At 34.9% G+C, this 23414-nt stretch overlaps 1 protein-coding gene across 6 annotated transcripts in view; it reads left to right on the top strand.

The window, feature by feature from the left end:
• Nucleotides 1-6054: 6054 nt before the first annotated feature.
• The window catches only part of LOC111413526 (nuclear movement protein nudC), an 89908-nt gene continuing 72548 nt past the window's right edge, over nt 6055-23414 (top strand). For 2 of the 6 annotated variants that reach the window (XM_071196213.1, XM_071196215.1), the window contains exons 1-2: nt 6055-6227; nt 6291-7085. In XM_071196213.1, the coding sequence (XP_071052314.1) occupies nt 6124-6227; nt 6291-7083 (897 nt within the window). In that variant the 5' untranslated portion in view covers nt 6055-6123 and the 3' untranslated portion in view covers nt 7084-7085. Of the gene's footprint in view, nt 6228-6290; nt 7091-7255; nt 17712-23414 lie in introns of those variants that run through there. The other 4 variants (XM_071196214.1, XM_071196216.1, XM_023044530.2 and 1 more) reach the window with 3 other exon arrangements.

Raw genomic sequence — 23414 nt, 5'->3', positions numbered from 1 at the left:
TTTTTGTAATTACAGTGAAGGTGTTCATCAATCTTTACATGGTATTAACGACTATTAGTCATTAATATAATGTAAATACTTCATTGTATTAAAGAAGAAGTTTCATCAATGCAATGATTTGAACTGCTAAGAATATTATTCTTTATATCAATGAATAAAATTCATCAATCACAAACCTACACCGCCGTATTCCGCGAATTTAAGTCAGCGATTTCTTTATCGTGCGCTATCAATAACATATTATAACCATAGATCAAGTTAACTCGTCGCATTGTCGCATCTTTAACAGTGATCAGTTGAGTGAAGAAGTGTGTATTTTTCCAAAAATATAGAGAATCTACAGGTAAGACAAAAATAGCTGTTAGATAGCTATTCGCTTTTCGTTTTGTTATCAACTGTGTTTTTTTTCAGCTTGTAGTGGTTTATAGGTAGCTTTACCTATTGAACTAATTGCAAAATTTTTTTTAATTGAAATTAGGTAGAAAACAACGTTTTCAAATTAACAAACATGTTATGCTTTATTTGTAAAAATGACCATGGAAATTTTCAATCTCTAAGTAACCACGTTTACATAATCGAAACTCAAATTCCACATTCCAATGTCTGGAATGTAGTCAGGGTTTTCAAAATTTAGCTTCTTTTAAAAGACATGTCATTCGGGTTTATTATTCTACGAATGCATCTTCTATAAACTCCTTAATATCAAATGATAGTTTTAACGAAATATAAACAGATCAAACTAAAAACTTTAATATTGCAGCAACCTTGCCAATGAAAACATACAGAAAGAAGAATTTCTGAAAGATTCCCTTCAGAAAAGCTTGTAAGTCCTAATTCTTTCTTCAAATTGAAACTTCTTTCAAAATCAACATAATTTATTTACTGATATGCAGATACAGGGTGATTTATTAGCTCTATGACAAACTTTGGCAGATGAAAGGTGATGCGATTCTAAGGAAAAAATGTTATATGAATATGGGTCCGATTCATTTTGGTTAGAGTTACAAGCCTTTGAAAATTTTACACAGTTTAATAGGCAAATGAAAATGTAACATAAAAAATAAGTTTAAAAATTACAAAAATTGTTCGAAATGTCCGCCTTCAGCTTGAATGCACGCCTCACATCGACGAAGTAAAGATTCTATCACACGACGTATGATATTTGGATCATTCCGTATGCTATTAGCTGTATCTTGAATTCTGTCCAGTAGTTGCTGACGGGTAGTAATTTCTACATGGTACACAAGCTGCTTCATGTGTCCCCAGAAATAATAATCCAGCGGATTTAGATCTGGGGATCGTGGTGGCCAGACTACTGGACCTCCATTGCCAATCCATTTGTTTGGAAAATGTTCATGTAACCAAGCGATGACTTCTCTACCTCGATGTGGTGGTGCACCATCGTGCTGATACCACATATTTTGAACGATGTTAAGAAATTTCTGTACATATTTGCATTTAAGCGTTCATTTATCACCCATACAGGTAGCAAAGAATTGTTAAAAATGCCACCCCAAACGTTTACACTAAACCGTTGCTGAAATCTTCCTGATCTAATTGCATGTGGATTTTGCAAGGACCACACATGTTCGTTATGATAATTTTTTATGCCGTCCCTAGTGAAACACTCTTCATCAGACCACAGAACTTGGGAAATGAAGTTATTATTTTGAGCATGTTGCTGAATAATCCAGTGGCAAAATGCTAAGCGTTGCTCAGTATCTCCAGGATGTAATGCTTGGACATTTTGGCGATGAAACGGATGTAAGATTTCTCGATTCAATACACGCCATACAAAACTTTGAGATATTTGTAACATACTCGCTATACGCCGAGTACTAATTGAAGGGTCGTCAAGTACTAAATCAATAACACGTTCTTCATTTTGTACATTCACATCATGGGGACGAACGGAATGTAGTGGAGCGGGGTTACCTGTTTCTCTCAGTCTGCGAAATGATGCACTAAACACAGTATGGGCAGGTTGATGTCTATTTGGAAACCTACGAATGTATTCTCTTGCTGCTTGCCGAGCGTTTCCGTTACAAAGCCCGTATACAAAAATAATATCTGCATATTCTTCAGTCGCATTTTCGTTTTCGATCAAAACTCTGACAATTATAAACTTTGAAACACACAGAATAGAGTAAATTGAAATGTTTGACATAAAGAACTCAGTTTTGTTATCACAGCCAACTCTGTATTTGTGTTTCATAATTATTGTTGCGATTGTTGCAAATCTTTACTTCGTCGATGTGAGACGTGCATTCAAGCTGAAGGCGGACATTTCGAACAATTTTTGTAATTTTTAAACTTATTTTTTATGTTACATTTTCATTTGCTTCTTAAACTGTGTAAAATTTTCAAAGGCTTGTAACTCTTTAACCAAAATGAATCGGACCCATATTCATATAACATTTTTTCCTTAGAATCGCATCACCTTTCATCTGCCAAAGTTTGTCATAGAGCTAATGAATCACCCTGTATAATCATTATAATAATATAATGTTTAATTGACAATTTTAAATGCAGGAGTATTACTGTACGGAAAGAAGAGGTACGATTTATATTAAGTACCACAACTCAGTGACGACCTTCAAGAGGGGTGTTTCCAAATATATGTAACATCAATACAACAAAAAAAGGTGAAAAAACGTCTTGGTATTCTAACAGGTAAATCTGTTACTCACAGTTTGATTAAATGTTATAAGAAAACCTATTTTCAGAACCTGAAGAAGATGCAGAATCCTATTTGAGGGCTCTTAAATTCAATAATCTTACTTCAAAACAGTTTGATGCTACATGGAAAGCATGTTGGGGATACCGGCACCAGTGCATCAAAATGTACCAACGAGATTATCGAAAAATGGCTTTTTTATAAAACCCCATCTGGTTATAGACTGGTATAAATACTAATTCAATTTTTTTTAAATTTAAGTGTATTTTGTTTTAGATTAACATGGATTTCAAATCAGCGTTTAATAGCAAAGATAGGTTGCTGTAAGGATGGGACAGAGTTTGGCAAAAAATCTATACTTTTTTTAAGCTTAGAAAACCATGTCAAAGACAAGTCAGTGAAAATTCTGATTGGGAGGCTTGCTGACATCACAATCTCTGAAAGTAAGTCAAATTGTTACAAAGACCATTTACTTTATTGTAAAATTAAAATTTTGCCATTTTGTTTGTAACTAAATTGTCAAGTTTTTTTTATTATTTATGGTTTCACAGATGGACGCAATGCTGCTTTATTTTGGGCGCTACATGGCTATTCGGTACCCACAGCCAAAAGTATTAAGAAAGATGTGACTGGAAAAAGGCAACCACTAGATACACTATCAAAGATTCGCAGGAAGCAGTAATATTTGTTGGTGGTAGTCTTATTGTTAGTGAAGTAGAAGACCAGATACAACATCTTCGAAAAACCGAAGAACTACAGAACACTCCTTCAGGAGTTAGAGCAATAAACTGCTGATTTCACACAAAATTATACCTTGTCAAAAACTACCACGGTCGAGTAGCGTTTTTTTGTGACTCGTATAGATGTAGTCTTGAAACTACATTTTCAATTTCATTACGTTGAATAAAGAAAAATAATTCATTAAGATAAAGATTAGTTTCATTCTATTAATGAAAAACGTCAATGAATTATGTTCATTAAATAATGACAAATTTTCATTAAATAATAAATATTGTTCATTAAACAATTAAAATTGTTCAGTAAATAATGAAAATCGATTTCATATAATTAATGTAACACTCTTCATTGAGACAATGAATTGGTTCATCAGCTGAAAATCCATAACTCAATTCATTGTCTCAATGTAGCTTTTCATTGTATTAATGTACATTTTTGGTTCGGTGTATCCACAATCATTCCAACATCCAATGCTTAAACGAACAAATACAGAAGAACTAGACCTTTATACTCATTCCTAAAAACCCCATACACACCACCCAAAAGACAAATGGACGAGAAAAACAAGGAAAGTAGCACCTTGTTGTCTGCAACTTTTGTGTTCCTTGGCTACATACCTCACCCTCTACATCCTCTCCTACCCCAACCCACTCTCAATTTAATTCTAATACTCCATAATAATGAATAACATATAAAATCAACATAACATAAACAGATTCTAATCTACAACAAATTCAACATGGAAAATAATCTCATAAGAATACAAAAGAAAAAAGATTGGTAAATGAATGCAACCTCAAAGAAAATAACGGAAATGACAAATAACACAATAATACATAACAGCACAATATAAAACAAAATAGACAAATGAACGAGAGAATCAAGTTAAGTAGCACCTTGATTCTACAACTTTTGTCTTCCTTGGCTACAAACCTGTCCTAACCCACTACATCCTTTCTCACCCCCTAACACCTCCGCAACACACCTATAATTTAATTTAAAACACCCAACAACAAATACTAAATAGAATCAACCTAATATATAAGATTCTAATTTATAACAATATCATATAAAAATGGTAACTCACTACAACGTCAGGAAAACATCAAATATGTCGAAAAATACATAACAAATAAAGAACAGATAAGTAGAGAAACAAGATAAGTAACAACTTGTTTCTGAAACGTTTGTCTACCCTTGGCTACACTCCCATCCTTACCTATATAACTCCTAACTTACAACTTTACACCCTTTTTCCAACATACCTTTAATGATAAAAAAAATTTTTAAATAAACGACATATGGATTTCAATAAATAGTTTTAAAACTTAATTCTAGGTCTTGTGTTAGTTCTAGTGATAGTGCTAATGTAAAACTAGAACTAACACTAGATCTAGAACTAGAAATATTCGGATTTAGCCGTGCGTCTTCAGACCTTTCTAAGTTCTTGTCTAAGACGCCCGGCTAAACCTAAAACTTTTTAGTTCTAGGTCTACTGTTAGTTCTAGTTTTAATTGTTATTTAACCCTAAATTCTTGTACATTTTAATTGATCTAAAAAAAAATTTTTTTTATTTAATCCCCTTACCTTGCTTATAATTTCATCCATTTACCCATTTTGAATTAAATACAACCTTTAAATCCAATTAATTATGTGTTTTTCATTAAAAAAAACTAAAATTCGACGTCAATTTTGACAAGCAACTGCTATATTTGGATCTTAATCACCATGGTAACCGAGTCAAGTTGATAACCTTAAAATAATACAATTTTATTCCGATTTTTTATCAATTCTAACCTCATTTTTATTAATTTTAAAACAATTCGAATTCTTTACGATTATCTCGCATTCATAACAAATTCGTTACTTGTAGTTAATTTAAATCGATTCTAATTAAGAGAAATAAATTAAAAATATCTTTTTTGATTTCATCCACTTACCTTGTTTATAATTCCCTAGATAAACCAGTTTTGAGTTAAATATAGCCTTTTAAACCAATTAAATAAGACTTTTTCCTTAAAAAAACTTAAATTCAATTTCAATTTTGACAAGCACCTGCAATATTTGGATCTTAATCACCATGGTAACCGAGTCAAGTTGGATAACCTAAAAATAATAAAATTTTAACCGTTAATATTTTGCTTTATATTTTAATATTTTTTTTATTTTATTTTATATTTTTGTATATTGCTTCTTAAGTAAAATACACTGTATAAATAAAAATATAGAAATGTCAATTCTTCCAATGACGTCACAGCAAGGCTTTTGCGGGGGGGTACGTTCATAATCACATGTTTACTCAACGATTATATATAAGACCTCAATGGAAAGAATCCATTCAATAAAGATTAGTTAATAATAATAATAAACAAGAGTATATTAATACAAACATAACACTAGGTACTATTTAATGTGAAATACTTTAACGAGTTCAAAAGTTTATGTAACATTATAATTTCATCAATTAAGATATATTTAAAAGAAATTGAATTGTAAAATTTAGTAATGTTCTATATTTATTGGCGATATATTAATTAATTATTTTATAAATTAGAAAAAACTTAAATTTAAATAATTTAATTACATTATAAAACCTCTCCACAGGTGTCACCACAAACCCATCAATTTCGACAGAAAATGTCAAATGTCAAATTTCAAAACGTAAACAAACCGAGGATTTGGATTATTTTAACTATTTTTTAAAGAAAATGTGCGATATCGAACGTTTCGACGATAGTTTATTCGCAATTTTAAAAGAATGTCGCACTTTGCCCAATTTTTTCGACGCCGTTTTCGGCTTTTTAAACCGCAGGTAACTCAATTGCAACTTTGAGGTTATGTATCAATTTTATTTTATCATTAATTTCCTTTTAAGAACCGATTTTTACGTAATCTCAACCAATTCGAATTCTCACGTTGGTTTACCGGAAGGTTTCGCAGAACGATTCGTTCGAAATACATTTTACAAATGGAAACCGAAGGATTTAAACAAAAATGAGGTCCCCGAAGCTGTAATCGAAACTGAAATTGAAACCGAGGTTGAAATCGATGATGAAACCGATAATAATAAAGGGATTGCAATGAAAAGTGATGATATTGAAGGTGATTTAAGAAAATTAAACGTTGAAAATGATAAAAATGTTTCTGATAGTTATAACGGAGGTGTTTTTGATAATTATTCTTGGTCCCAGACTATAAGTGATGTTGATGTATTAATAAAAACCCCGTTTGGGGTTACTTCCAAAGATTTAATTGTCGCGATTCATCCAAATAAGATCTCTATTAAAACAAAAAAATCCTCTTTGGTGTTAATTGAAGACGAATTATGTAATTGTGTTAAAAATTCTGAAGCAATTTGGTCATTGGATGTCTCCCAAAGAAAATTAACTGTTCATTTAGAGAAACGGTCGGAAATTTGGTGGGATTGTTTGTTAAAATCAGAACCGAAATTGGATTTATCAAAAATGGATTGTTCAAGACCATTTGAGGAGCTCCCCGATGAAGCTCAAGCAAAAATTGAAGAGTTGCAATGGAACCAGGAGAGAAAAAGGCTTGGATTACCTACAAGTGATGAAATAAAGATGAGGGAAACATTGAAAAAGGCGTGGAATGCAGAAGGAAGTCCCTTTGTGGGTGATTTTGATCCATCTTCGGTCAATTTTAATTAAAAGTAAGGTTAGTTTTTATTTTTTACCCTTAAAAATTGATTTTAACCGATTTTAATTTTTAAATACCACTTTAAAAACTTAATTGTTTTAGTGATTTATGTATTTTTATTTTGTATTAAAACTATTTATTTTTTGTTTTATTTTAAAAAATGTATTTCTTAATGTTTTGGAGGATTCAAAATTGAAGCTAAATTGGTTTTGGAATTTATATGAAGAAAATGAAGCTGAATGAGGTAATAAAATGACATATCAAAGATGATTATAACACATTTGTGTCTCTCTTTGACTCAATATTGAGTCAAAGTATGCAAACATCATAAGAGTAAAAAAAATCAACAAAGAAATCGTGAAAAAAGCCTTAAATGTTGGAGAATATCAGCTTTAAATGATCAACCCAACTTTAGTTCATTATTTGAGACTGTTTAAAAGAATATTTTTTATTGTGTGTAGTTTTAAATTTATTAATTTTTGTGTAAAAAGTTTAAGATTAAGTATATAGTATAAAAGCAACTATCACACCACTAAAAACTTTACTTTAGAGCCCCCTTAAAGAAAACTACAATTTGTTCAAGTGTTATTTGGTTAGATAATAGATAATAGAAATAGAAATATAATATAATATTAGAAATAGATAATATCATTATCTACCTATTATCTATAACACTCAATTGCTATCTCTAAAAATAATTTTTAATTCCAAAAAATAAATTTTTATAGTCATACTCCAAAGGCCATAAATTGGTGACCCCAACGTGATATTTTAAAGCAATTAATTTCAATTAAAAAGAAAAGAAGAATCTTATTTGAAGAGTTCGATTTTCAATATATATTATTAACCCATTGGATGCCTAGTATTAATTCTATAAACACACCTTCTTGGGCAAAGTTTTTATATAAAGAAAAATGAAATCAAACTAAACTCCTGGACAAAATTAACGCACCACTTTATTAAACGTAAATAATTAAATTATTAAGATCAAATTAGCATGAAAGCTTACAAATTGGGTTTATAAGATTGGTTGAAAAAGGAATCAGCGAAACATGACCTTATTTTAAATCATTAATACGTCTTTTGTTGAAAATGTGTGAGATATGAAAACGAAAATCAAAATAAAAATGTTTAAACAATCGAATGAAAAAAGTACCTTGTAGGTCCTCCTCTACTCCGAATTACCGCATTCATACGCCTTGGCATGCTAGCGATTAAATTTTGAATTGTATCCTGGGGAATATTGTCCCATTCTTCAATTACTGCATCCACCAGTTGGTTGTGGTTGGCTGGTGGGAGTCTACGACCACGGACCTTTTTTTTAAGATAGTCCCATAAATGTTCTATGGGATTGAGATTGGGACTGTTAGGTGGCCAATCCATGAACTGTCTAACCACGTGACGACGTGCATTATCTTGCATGAATACAAAATTAGGACCCAAAAAAGGAGCAAATGGCATTACGTGTTCAAGTACGATGTTTTCCAGGTAATAATCCGCATTCATAGACCTCGCACGTATATCTGCTTGCACTAAAACATACCATACCATTTGACATTATCGATACTAGTCATCTTCGTGCAACAGTACCTATGATAGATTTAGTAATCTGTAGGTGTCTTATTAATAATAAGTCTATTTTAATCATACTAGTCTACATTCCTCCCGATATATCTTCTGATGATATGGAGACATTTACTACTGCTCTTGAGGCTATTATAATTAACCATTTCTTTGTATTGGTTGGAGATTTCAATCTCCCCGATTTAATTTTACCTACTAGTCAATATTCAATTAAAACCAGGGCTTTTATTGATTTTTTAAGAGTCCTGCTTCCACGCGTGGGAAATTAGAATTGGGAGGCCGGGTTAAAATAGGGTGTGGTTTTAAGAGAAGCATGAAACGGAGATAAAAGGATATTGTTGGCCAATAAGATATCAGTAGTTATTCGTAGAAGACGACTGTAATAAAAAAAACGGCTAGCTGGTGTCTGATTGTTCTTACAAAGAACGCCGCGCAACGGGTTTAAAACCTTGTGGATTGTGACTGTAAGAGGTAAACAAACGTTTGATGTAGGGTAAAATAAAAAAAAGAAGTTTTATTAGTTTTATTATCATGATATTTATTATCATGATATTATGTTTTATTGATTTTTTAAGAGTCCTGCTTCCACGCGTGGGAAATTAGAATTGGGAGGCCGGGTTAAAATAGGGTGTGGTTTTAAGAGAAGCATGAAACGGAGATAAAAGGATATTGTTGGCCAATAAGATATCAGTAGTTATTCGTAGAAGACGACTGTAATAAAAAAAACGGCTAGCTGGTGTCTAATTGTTCTTACAAAGAACGCCGCGCAACGGGTTTAAAACCTTGTGGATTGTGACTGTAAGAGGTAAACAAACGTTTGATGTAGGGTAAAATAAAAAAAAGAAGTTTTATTAGTTTTATTATCATGATATCTAAATATAAAAAGTGAGAAATTATCTTTTCTATATGGTTGGTACAAACTCCCGGAATGGTCAAATATCGTTGTTACTTGAGATTTTTTTTAATAATATATGTATAGTAAATGACGAATTTATTACAACATTCAAATTTTTTTTTTCGCTACCGTTCTTGGCCGAAAATGTCATTTTTTTAGAGAGGATCCCAATAATTTTTTTCATTTTTGAATACAACATAAAAACTCCTTTCAGAAATTGCAACAAAAATATTAAAAAATTACTGGGTATTCCATTCAAAGAAAAGGAAGTATTTTGTATGAAACTGTTCCGGGCCTATTTGTACTATCCCGGTATAGATTTCATTGAAAGAAGTAATTTTCGATATCATTGTAGTTCTTTTATACTGTTACTGATTGCGTGGTCGTTTTCGATTTATCTGCGCTGCTTTTATAAAATTTGGTTCGCGAATTGGTAGGTGACGAGTATGCCGTGGATCAACTAATTCTGGTAACATACATTCTTTATAAAATCTTAGTAATTTAATTTCCATATTTGTTCTCCAAAACTGTTTATCTCTACGAATGTATGCTACTTTCATGGGAATGTTGTGTCCTGTCCAAATTGCAAATAAACATCCTTTTCTCCCTGTAATTTGTAATTGACCTTGAATTTGGTAAAACCATTTATCCTTTTTGTTGATATCAAAGGTATTCGATGTTGCATTGAAAGTCCAAAAGTTAATTTTTTTCTGTTTGATTGCTTCTTCGGGGCACGTTTTGTATGCAGAGAAAGGACACTTCACTTCCACTACTAGATCATCTCCGACTAAACCGTCAGGTGTGGCTCCTAAAAAGCAGTACTGTGAATCTACAAACAAACCACATTTCTTAATTTTGACATTTTCTTGTACTTCTAGTTGCCTCAATGCTATACCCTCATTATTTCTTCCATGTTGCACTGCTTTGGATTTAATTGCCGTACCACAATAATATAAAATACGTTTTACCAAATTAGCGCATAATGTCGTATCTTTTCTAATACATACAGGGTAAAAATTTGATGCAGTTAATAATTTCCTTCTTTCTTCGAGCCAGTAACCACTTTCTGCTTGTAAAGTAGAATTCCTTTCCAAGTATTCCCGTTGAGTTGAAGTTCTTTCCATATTTTTTAGGAACTTGTTTATTTCTTGCTCTAAAATGTCGGTATCTAGGTCAGGTTTCAAGCTGTTATCTCCGTAATCTTCATCATCAATTTGCGATTTCTGCAACTTTGTCTTTTTTTTACCCATAAGTTTTAGTTTCTTTGCGTTTTCTCTTGATCTTCTTCTTCTTTTTTCCAGGTTTTCTACATTTAAGTTTTTATGCGCAAATGGATGTGTTTTACTAACAAGCGAATGAATTCGGTTTGAATTAAATGATATCACTGCGCCTTGACAACGAGTTTGATACGACCGTTTTTGTGAAAAGTTTATTCGTTTGCCTCCAACGAATTTTGCAATTATTGCATGAAATTGCTCAACTATGTTGCTGTTGACTTTTTCTAGTAAGCTCCTGCTATGGTTTGAAATTGAGGATATAATTTCATTCAAGCGACAATATAATTCAGGACACTGCGTTTTGATTTCTGAAATGTAGACATATTCATTTTTTGGTTTACAGAAATACGTATCACACATCGCATGATTACCAAATATATGATTTAGGGAATTATCGATATCTTTCTTTAATTAATACACCGCACTTTCATTTCTTTCTTGCTTTCTGAACACGACTGCACCGTTAATCGCTTTTCGGAATCGTAAAATGTTTTTTGTAACAAATTTTCTATACTTTATAGGAAATCTTGTATCTTTCGATAATGCAGTTAGTTTGTTACAAAAATTTCGCAGAAGATGATCGGAACATTCTATCTTTTGTATCGTCAGGTTTTTATAAGGTCTAGCATTCAATATACGTTTGTATGTACTGCTATCTCCATCAGCAATAAGGGTTGCAAAACGCACCCCATACAATTCTTCGCTCTTACGGAAGCCCTCTACCAAACCATCAGCTTCCATTCCCGTAGAACTTCCACTATAGTTTTTCTGTACGACCTTTTGCTCCAACAGCCATCAGCTACAACCGTGACTAAAGGTGTACCGTCAGAGTCGATCATGCCGTTTTGTCTAGCATATTCAGCTTCTTCCATAGCAGCCTCCTTCATAACTTTAAAGGCCAAATAACTTTTTCCCACGTTTCGGCAATCTGGTTCTGACATTTTAGATATAACTTTGATGACATGAAGGGAATATTCAGTACAGAGAAGACTTCTTCCATATTAGAAAATCCACTCCCAATGCTGGTTGCACCTTGTACCAAATCTGTATTCACGGTGTTACGAGTGGTTTCAAGATTGAACTTGCTATTGCACATATTGCAATGAACAGAAAAAGATGACTTCAGACCCAATTTATGTTCTTTATCAAATACTAAGTTAGCGAATGAACAATCAAAGTGAAAACCATGCTGACTTATTTTTAGCAACTGTTCGTTGTAATATTCAAAATCGATTATTCTTCTGCCTTGTACTTGAATTGGCCTGATATTGTCGTCGATACGTTCATCATTTGCTATCAAATGAAGATTTTCTTCGTTGGGTTGTAACTCTCGGTTTGAATCTACAAATTTATTTTAAATTTAATCTACAAATCTACGAATTTTATTTATTTTGTTTTATTTTTATTAAACAACTTCAAATTTACCCAATAAGTGTTCACTATCATCACTTTGCATCGGGAGCTTATGTAAGTTGCTAACATTGTGGAGAATTGATATTTTGTTAAATTTAGATATTTAAATTTTCAGTCTTTTTCTAGCAAATTTACCTGAGAATAACTCTGTAATCCGTGGATGAAATGGTACGTCAATATTATTGACGATATCCAGAATTATAGATTTTACAAATTTTTCTGTCCTCGCAGTCTTTAGTTTTGTTATATTACCACCCTTGTGTTTTTTGTTAAAACTCACTTTTTGTCTATTTTGGTTTCTACGTCCCATTATCACCGTCTAAACTCGGCACAATTAAAAACACACAATAACCACCAACAACAACAATATCAATAAACAATAATAACGAGCAACAATAATAACAACGAACACAGGAGCCTCTGGAAAAGTTAAACAGGAAGTAAAATGCTAACAAGCGTTTCTAAAAGATTACTGATTTTATAAAGCAATACAAAATGCACCTGTTTCTTGACCCGGGTACTATCGCCTAGATGCCTAGACATCCTGTCTAGAGGGCGGAGTTAAAATCTAGAGGCGGAGATGTAGTACGAATATAAGTTAAAAATTTGTTGAATGTGGATACTTTTGTGCTTTATTCTAGACGCTTTAAAAAACATATAATGTGTATGATTTTTTTTACAATTTATAGTTGAAGGAACAAAGAATAAAATGACTAAATTTGTTTTTGAATTTTTTACATCACAATACCGCAAAAAACGTTTGAAATTTGTTTTAAAAATAAATTTTTCTTAATTTTTTTCTGACTTTCAGGCAGTAATTTTGAAAATGTAATTTAGTCATTTCATAGATATGGTTTTGTTCTATTAGTATGATTTTTTTTATTTCATAAATTCGACTAGTGTGGCCTCTGCGTTAAAGCACATTTTAAAGAAATACCCTATCTTAACTTTCGGTCGATTCCCTCTTAAGTGTTCTTAATGCCAAACAGTACAATAACGTTAAGAATGAAGATGGCAGAATGTTGGATTTGTTGATCTCTAATGCTGACCTGAATTTTCACATAATAAGATCTGACAATCCAGTTGTACCAGAAGATTCTTATCATCTCAGTCTTGAAGTGGAAGTTTACTACTCTACACCTACTAATCAACAGCGGTTCCCATCTTCTGATAATTTACGATATGACTTCCATCGAGCAAATTACCCTGCATCATATGATCACTTCTTTAAGTATGATTGGTCTTTTTTGCTTTCCCATACCGATGTCAATGAGGCTTTGGATGCCTTCTATGATGCCATTTACTCCGTAATTAATACACACGTCCCTATTAAAACCAAATCTGATAGTTCTTACCCACCGTGGTTTTCGCCGGAAATAAAGAAACATATTGATATCAAAAAATTCTATCACAAAAAATGGATCAAAACAAAAAAATGAATTTAAGCGACTAAGGAGGTTGTTAAAAAATGAAATAAACGACAGTTACATTAAGTATCTTAACAACATACAAAATACCATCAAGACTGATCCGTCCAGTATATGGAATTTTCTCCGAGCTAAGAAACGTACCACAAGAATACCCTGTAATCTGATTGATAGTGAGAGCAATGTTCTTGCTGATCCTCAAGATATTGTAAATGCTTTTGCTGACATGTTTTCTGCTGTTCACACTGTATCTACTGACCGAACTTTCACTGAATCTAATTTCAATCCGTTACCATACTCTTTTCATCCCACTACAGAAGAGGAGCTAATTAAATTAATGGCAACGTTTTCTAATAAACATACTGCTGGAGATGATTTGTTGCCAAGTTTTATGGTCAGAGATTGCCGTTATATATTTGCTTGCCCTCTTAAATTTATTATTAACTTGTCCATTACGTCCTGTGAATTTCCTGAAAGATGGAAACGATCAAGAATTGTGCCTGTTTATAAAAAGGATGATCGTACACCATCCAATTTTGCTAAACTATTTGAAAAGTTATTATATTCTTTTATGTACACCAGCACGTGCCCCTTTGTGTCAGCTTCCCAGCATGGTTTTGTTTCCGGTCGCTCTACAGTTACCAACTTGGCTACGATTTCCGAGTTTATCTGTACCACCCTGGATAGATGTGGGCAGGTGGATGTTGTATACACTGATCTATCCAAAGCCTTTGATCTGATTGACCATAGAATTCTCTTGTATAAATTGAGCTCTTTCGGATTTGTTCCTTCAGCAATTCAACTTCTGGCCTCTTATTTGCAACATAGAAAATGTTATGTTGCTTACAATGGATATTTTTCTAATGAGTTCACTCTTACCTCAGGGGTTCCACAGGGATCAAATTTGGGCCCTCTATTATTTGTTCTTTTCTTAAATGACTTACTTCTAAAAATTGATTGTCGGATGTGGGGATATGCTGATGATATCAAGATCTATGCCGAAGTCTCATCGATGGCAGATGCAGATAAGCTGCAGCACAACTTAAACACAATAGTGCAATGGTGTAAGACCTACAAACTTAACCTTAATATAGATAAATGTTGTGTACTTACTTATAGCCGATGCTCGTCAACATGCATATATCCTTACAATATTGCTGGCAGCACTTTAAGTCGTGTTGAGGAGTACAGGGATTTGGGGGTCCTGTTTGATGCAAGTCTTAATTTTAAAAAACATATCAATAATGTGTGTTCGGAGACCTTTAGGTCCCTAGGTTTTGTGATGCGTATGTCTAAATATTTCACAAGTGTCAGCTTATTAAAGACCTTGTATTATGCTTACGTTCTGAGTAAGTTAGAATACGCTTGATTGATTTGGAGTCCCTTATATGCATGTGAGTTCTTAAGCCTTGATCGAGTCCATCGTAGATTCTTAAAATTTCTTTTTTACAAATCTGATGGAATTTACCCTGAGCGAGGTATACCACAAAATGATTTGCTTGCACGACACAATATGATTTCCTTGATGGACAGAAGAAACGCGTTTTATGAAAGGTTTCTACAAAGGCTTATCGAATATAACATCATAGATTGCCCTTTCATTCTTGAGCGACTAGGGTTTGTTGTTCCAAGGAGTAACTCAAGATATAGCTGCGTATTCGTCATTCCTTATGCTAGGACAAACATTATGAGACGGGCGCCAACATACACTCTCTGTAAAGTGGGCAACAGGATTCCAGACAATCAGTGATCACCTGCATGTAAATTCACTTATACATGTAAATTCACTTATTTAGTTTTTATTTTTATTTTCTTTATAATTCGGTCAATTGTTAATTTCTTCAATTTTTTGTAATTTTTGTTTTTTTTTCTCACATACAGATACATATTATTGTATTATTACATTATGTAATATATATTGTTATCCTTTTTTGGGCTATGCCTGTTGGGTAATAAAGGAATATTATTATTATTATAAGGACCAACGCTGTGCGAGCGTCGAAGCAGATGGCTCCCCAAAACATTACAGAGCCGCCAACAAACGGCACTCTTGGAGCAATGTTACAACTTGCAAATCTCTTTCCTTGTCTTCACCATACACGCTCACGTCCATTAGGAGATTTTAAGCTAACCCTCGTTTCGTCAGAGAATAAAATCTTTTTCCAATCATTAACAGACCAATGTTGGTGATTTCGGGCAAAACGCAATCTTTGAACTTTGTGCTCTCTGGTAAATAATGTTTTTTTTTGCTGGTCTCTTGCTCTATAATTCGGCTTCATTTAAACGTTTTCGTCCTTGCCCTGATCTTCAAATGTGAGATCCAGTTTTGATAAACCGTCTAATCATATGACTTATGCAGGAAAGATTCCTTCCTAACACATTGGCAATATAACGCATCGAGTACCCCTTATCCAGCAGAGTTGATGCCCGTACTGCCTCTTCCAGCGATAAATTTCTTTGGTGATTCATTTTTCGCACTGGTAAACATATGTGAAAATCAATCACACGCAAAAGCTTCACTCTTACAGAAAAATGGTCTAAACTAGAACTATTCTTTGTCAATATTTGTTTTAAATCTCAAAGAACATCCATAGCATACTAGCAGTAAAGCTAGTAAATTATAACTTATCATTAATTAAAAAGTACTGGAAAATGTAAGTGGTGCTTTAATTTTATCCAGGAGTTTATTATAATACTCTTTATTAAGATTACTAAACTATTTCAGAACTTAAAACCTAAAAATTTAATATTTTGTGATATTCCTGAAAGCAAGGCACTACACATAATCCGACGTTGCAATCTTCTTTCGACGCCTTGCTTTTGTTGTTGTTTGCGAACATACTACACAAACACGGCAAGCATGTTTTTTCACGAACATTTTTTTGGTTTCGATAGTGAAGAACTAAAATGTTGGCTTGACTTTGCCTATCAATGTAGGCAGATAACATTTTAAGAACCTCCGCGACTGTTACTTGTAAAAACTTAAGAATTATACCAGAGGTAACTGCAATTCACTGTGTCATCCACCGACAACATCTAGTAGCGAAAAATTTGAGTGATAGATTGCACCCATCACTTCAATTTGCGATTAATGCAGTTAACAAAATAAGAAGCTATGAATTGAATACGCGTTTATTTGCACAATTGTGCGATGAAAATGATGAAGACTTCCAACGATTACTCTTATATACTGAAGTAGGCTGGTTATCGAAATGTGCATGTTTAACAAGATTTTATTCACTTTTTGAATCAGTGTTAGAGTTTCTGGAAAGTAAAGACCCAGATTTAAAAGAAAACCTTATCAATTTGAAAGCCGAGATCGCGTATTTGACAGATTTGTTCAAAAAATTTAATGCTATTTACTTACAATTACAAGGGGACAACAACGAAGGGTGTAAAAAACAAAGGATGTAGTTTCAGCCTTTGTTGGAAAATTGAAATTTATGAAGCAAAATGTTAGTCGGATCGAATTTTCCCAGTTTTCAAACTTGTCACAGGTAGAATGGCTTGATGAGGATATTCAGACATACATTTAATTGCCCTGCATGATGACTTCAAAATCAGATTTGAAGATATTCTGATGATGGAAATACCACCTAGGATCATAAATCCATTTGATGAAACGGAAGTGGAGAATGTGATATTACAAGAGGAGCTACTCGAGCTTAACACTAATGAGGAGCTGAAAGTGAAATTTAGAAAGCTTTTGATGGCGTTTCCCTCGTCATATCTTGTCGAAAAAAGTTTTAGTGTCGTTACAAACCTTTTAACAAAAAAAAGGGAGCAGATTGAATATCATAGAACGGGGAGATTTGCGGTTATTCCTAACAAAACTGAAGCCAAATATTGATAATTTGCTGTCAATCCATCAAGTCCCATTAAAATTATGACTATTTTGTGATTGTCATTGTAGAAGTTACGTTACGTTATTAATATTTAATTTTAATTATATTACTACTCTTATCATATTACATTAATATGATAACAATAATAATTAATAGTGTAATAATTATATATTTGAAGAAATACAACACAAGAAAATATGCTATTTTTTTTTTATTTTTACCACTCCGAATGGGGATGTTTCTAAAAAAAGTTTGGGAACCTCTGATGTAGACGGACGACCACCATTTTGTTTGATAGAGGGTACATGAAATTGGTGTATCATTTGTTTTATTACTGCTGACTGGAAATCAGCCAAGGAAGGTTTCTTTCCAGTTTTCGTAAGATATAACACATGAGCATTTAGCAACATAATGTCAAATAAATTGAATGCTAGTTTTTTGTACCACTTAACATTTTTTCTCATGCTCTTCAGTTAGCTCAAATCATCATGTCTGATTTGTCAACCAACCCCATGTTTTGGTTATAATCGACAATGCAACATGGTTTTCTCTGTTTCTGGTTCGTGGTCCTATCAACTTTCCCAGTATCAACCATTGTGTCCTCATGCATTGTCGTCAGCATTAGTACTTTTCGCTTGTCTTTCCATTTGATGCTCAGCATAGTTTCTATACAGAAGCTTTCACCTTTTTATTTTTATTTTTTCGAAATGTTGGCATCCCTTTCCTGTTCTTTTTTACTGTACCACAAGCATTGGTTTTTTGTTGGTGGAGTGTGTCAAATAATATTGGACTAGTGTACCAGTTGTCAATGTATAATTTATGACCTTTTCCTATATATGGTTCCAAACGCGTTATGACCACACTTCCAGATACTCCTAAGGGTGCGTTTACGTTGGAGCTGCGATAAACGATAATAGCGACGATACTAGCAAAACAACGAAATTGCCATAGTTTTATATGCAGGTGTTTATATTGGAACGAGACCTGCGATAAACGATAAGAGCTGCGCAAAATTCATTTCTATGATATGCTGTTTATTGTGGAGCGTTGATAATAGCGACGATCTCTGCTTTGTAGGTGACGTTTCATTACAATATAATAAATACGAAACGGTATACGTTTGGAGAATTTCTTCACCTTTATAAACACTTAAGGCAACACCCTCCAAAATTCATTTAATATACATCACTGTACCCCATGTTATCATAGGTGCTGAAGCCTTTCCACTTCTCCCTAATCTATCGAAACCTTATAGAAGACAATAAATTGATACAGATAAAGACTACTTTAATGCTAGATTATCAAGAGCACGAAAAACTGTTGAATGTGCTTTTGAAATACTGTATACTAAGGGGAGAATTCTAGGAACAGCGATACAAATATCTACAGATGTAGCTGATGATATTGTTATGTGTATGTGTTTGTTACATAATATTGTCATTGATAGAGAAAGCATTAACCATCATGTTCAAGAAACAAGCGCAACTAAAGTCACTCCAAGTAATACTGGAAGACCAAAAGAATCTGCTGAAAATATTTAAAACGTATGTTTGTCGCAATCCAATTATTATTGGAGATATAGAATTACACATTTTTCTGTATAAACCGCCGACCACACCTCATAATAGCAAAGAAAATAGGGAATACAATTAGCGTTGCTCTTATCGTTATTCGGCTGTCAAGCGTGTGACAACGCGTGGCTCCAATATAAACACCTGCATATAAAACTACGACAACAATTTCGTTATTTTGCTAGTATCGTTTATCGCAGCTCCAACGTAAACGCACCCTAAATCGGATATTTCTGGATATCCGTGCTTTTTCCACAGTACACAATGAAATCCAAAACATAGCCCGTTTCGGAACAACACAACAAAAAAAGTTTTATATCAAACCTATGGCGTTTGCTGGGGATATATTGCTTGAAGCTTAGTCTACCTTTGAACTCAACTGCAGATTCATCAATACACAGTTTTTCAAACGAGTAAAAAATTTCTTTACAATTTCTTTTTACATTGTCGAGAAATGATTGAATTTTTGTAAGTTTGTTGGCCGTGTTCTCTTCGGTTGGCATGCAAAAGTGCAACATCGATAAAATGCACATATAACAATTTCTCGACATCAATGTGGCAAATATTGGAGTGTGTATAAGGGCATCACCAGTATCTGTTAGCTCTCTCCTCGTTTCCACAACGGAACCTAGCCACCAACTTCTTCCCTTCCTCATCTCCTTCCAATAACAAGTATCTAGGCAGCCCCTCCGTAATTATGTCCGTGTACCTTTCGTTATACCTCCCCTCTTTTATTTATGTCCTTCTTTCCTGTCTCTGCACATCTCGGTCCCTATCTCTCAACTCCCTCCACATCTCCCTACCCACCCTTCGTCTACTATTTATCTCAGTTACCGAGTAGCCCGCTCGTCTATAATAGTTGTCTCTGTCTCCTTTCCCATATCTGATCTTTCCCTCTCTAATTTCAATCCAACACTCCGCCAAGATCCCGCAGTTTGGCCTCCCTTTTATTCTTTCTTCATATTTCACTGCTCTCCTGCCCGCCTCCACTCTTACCTTATCCACCTTTACCTCTTCCCTCACTATATACCCCGGTGTTTCTCTCGCCACCCCAAGCACCCATCTCCAGTATCTAGCTTGCACGTCCTCCAGCATTGCCTGCTCTCTCCAGCCTCATACCTCTGCTCCATACATCATCACACTGCTAACCAGGCCTTCAAACATAATCTTCCTCGCTGCCACATTCCTTCCAAAAACTCTCTTCCCCCAACCCCATACTTGTCCCATCACCTTATTCTCCTTTTTTGCCATAGCTATCACAAGGGGCCCCTCCCTGTTGTCCTCCCTGAACACATACCCCAAGTAAGTATACTCCCTAACCTCCTCGATCTCTTTTCCCTCCCATCTCCAGTTTTCTGTTCTTTTTCTCCCACCCTTACAAAACTTCATCATCCTTGTCTTCCCCACATTCACTTCCAGCCCCTTCCCCCTAAAATATCTTTCCAATGTCTTTATCATATCTTTCATCTCCGCCGCCTCTCTCGCCATGACCACGATGTCATCCGCGTATGCTAACATATGCACCTTTTTACCTCCCACCACCAACCCTCCCATTTGCCCCTTCCCCAATCTATCCTCCAGGTCCGCCGTATACAGTGCAAACAGACTTGGGCTCAGCGGACATCCCTGCCTCAGTCTCTTCGTCGTCCAGAACACGTCGCTCAGCTTATCTCCCACTTTTATCCTAGCCATAGTCTCCATGTATATTTCCTTCACTCTCGCAATTAGGTGTTCCGTGATCCCCCTCCTCCCACAACTTTCCCCTATCCACCTTATCAAAAGCCGCCTTCAAATCTATAAACAGGGCGTACAATTTCCCTCCCTTCTTATCCAGCTCTCTATCTGCTAGATGCTTCAACACGTACACGTTGTCGATTGCTCCCCTTCCCTTCCGAAAGCCTGTCTGCCCATCCGGCAAAATTCCCCCCAAATCCATCTCCTTCTCCAGTCTTCCCAGCAGTATCTTCGTGTATACCTTGTATGCCGAGTCTAGTAGGTTAATTCCTCTGTAGCTTTCTACCCTTCCCTTATTACCCTTTTTATATACTGGGCAAATTACCCCCACTTTCCATCCCTCCGGAAACCCACCCCCTCTCCATACTGTTACGAATAAATACACCTCGTTTTCATTTACATCATTCCAGCTTTGAAATGGTGAATTCGGTTTAAGTCTACCACTTTCTACAACTTTTGCATAGTATGCATTTCTTCCTTGCACTATTAGGTTTACAATGTCAAGCGATACAAAACACAAAAAGAAATCTTTTTCGAAAGAATTTTCACTTAGAGCGTCAGTTCGAATACCCGAATGCGATGCATCAAAAGGATGAATACTTGGCATAAAATGGTGAGAAGTCCATGAGAAGAGTGGTTTTTGCCGTTTGTTCGGTTGAAATTTTTGATATTCTGGGTCAACATGTTCATTATGTGAGTAAACACTTTCTTCGCCGGCTAAGTTTCTAACTCGTCTTCTCTGGTTTCCATCGCCATATTTGTACAGGAGTGATTTATTTCATAAACGATTAATACACTTCAACTACTCAACACTTGCGCTCTCCTCCACTTCGTACAAATTTCTGAATATTCGCGAAAAATTCGTGTTTATAAAAAGCCTAAAAGTATATTTTATTAGCGTCTACCGCTGCTAAAACGTACATATACGGGTTTGGCCGCTCCTACACGACGAATCTTTATCCATCCGTTCAGCCAAATTGAAGAGTCAATATTTAACATGGCCTCTCTGTTCAATAATTGCTTAATAATCGGAGACTTTAACCCGAATTCAACTAAGAAAAGATACATCGGTCAATTCCTGTCTTTGTCAAATTTTATACAAATCAAGACACCTCCCACATACATTATGGAGTACAATCCGAACTCTACTCCAGACCTGCTTTTCTGCACAAGAAATATGAGACATCTAATCACCCCGGTAGAGGTCGTTCATGATCTGTGCTCCGACCACCTGGGTATTCTTGTTCACATCAACACAACATCAAAGTTATCTGAACCTGCTCCAACTATAACTAAAAATTAAACTTTGCAACATAGAGAGAGTCAACTCAGCAATGAAAGACTTCATAAGAGCAGATCCTGTAATTACACCAAAGTTTAATGAACAACTTAAGAAATCGGTAAACGAAGCGAGCCCATCTAGCATTTTTAAATATTTCACCTTTCCGTTACCACCATTCATCATCCGCCTAATCAAAGATAACCGAAACTTTAGAGCATGCGAGATTCCTGCACTGAAAAAAAAGTTTAACGAGCTCAACAAGTTTGTTGGCCGTGTTCTCTTCGGTTGGCATGCAAAAGTGCAACATCGATAAAATGCACATATAACAATTTCTCGACATCAATGTGGCAAATATTGGAGTGTGTATAAGGGCATCACCAGTATCTGTTAGCTCTCTCCTCGTTTCCACAACGGAACCTAGCCACCAACTTCTTCCCTTCCTCATCTCCTTCCAATAACAAGTATCTAGGCAGCCCCTCCGTAATTATGTCCGTGTACCTTTCGTTATACCTCCCCTCTTTTATTTATGTCCTTCTTTCCTGACTCTGCATATCTCGGTCCCTATCTCTCAACTCCCTCCACATCTCCCTACCCACCCTTCGTCTACTATTTATCTCAGTTACCGAGTAGCCCGCTCGTCTATAATAGTTGTCTCTGTCTCCTTTCCCATATCTGATCTTTCCCTCTCTAATTTCAATCCAACACTCCGCCAAGATCCCGCAGTTTGGCCTCCCTTTTATTCTTTCTTCATATTTCACTGCTCTCCTGCCCGCCTCCACTCTTACCTTATCCACCTTTACCTCTTCCCTCACTATATACCCCGGTGTTTCTCTCGCCACCCCAAGCACCCATCTCCAGTATCTAGCTTGCACGTCCTCCAGCATTGCCTGCTCTCTCCAGCCTCATACCTCTGCTCCATACATCTTCACACTGCTAACCAGGCCTTCAAACATAATCTTCCTCGCTGCCACATTCCTTCCAAAAACTCTCTTCCCCCAACCCCATACTTGTCCCATCACCTTATTCTCCTTTTTTGCCATAGCTATCACAAGGGGCCCCTCCCTGTTGTCCTCCCTGAACACATACCCCAAGTAAGTATACTCCCTAACCTCCTCGATCTCTTTTCCCTCCCATCTCCAGTTTTCTGTTCTTTTTCTCCCACCCTTACAAAACTTCATCATCCTTGTCTTCCCCACATTCACTTCGATTCACATCGGTCAATTCCTGTCTTTGTCAAATTTTATACAAATCAAGACACCTCCCACATACATTATGGAGTACAATCCGAACTCTACTCCAGACCTGCTTTTCTGC

The sequence above is a fragment of the Onthophagus taurus genome, chromosome 5 (genome assembly GCF_036711975.1).
Source record: "Onthophagus taurus isolate NC chromosome 5, IU_Otau_3.0, whole genome shotgun sequence".
Classification (NCBI taxonomy): domain Eukaryota; kingdom Metazoa; phylum Arthropoda; class Insecta; order Coleoptera; family Scarabaeidae; genus Onthophagus; species Onthophagus taurus.
The sequence above is the reverse complement of the archived record's forward strand: the minus strand, read 5'-3'. Positions and strand labels throughout refer to the sequence as shown.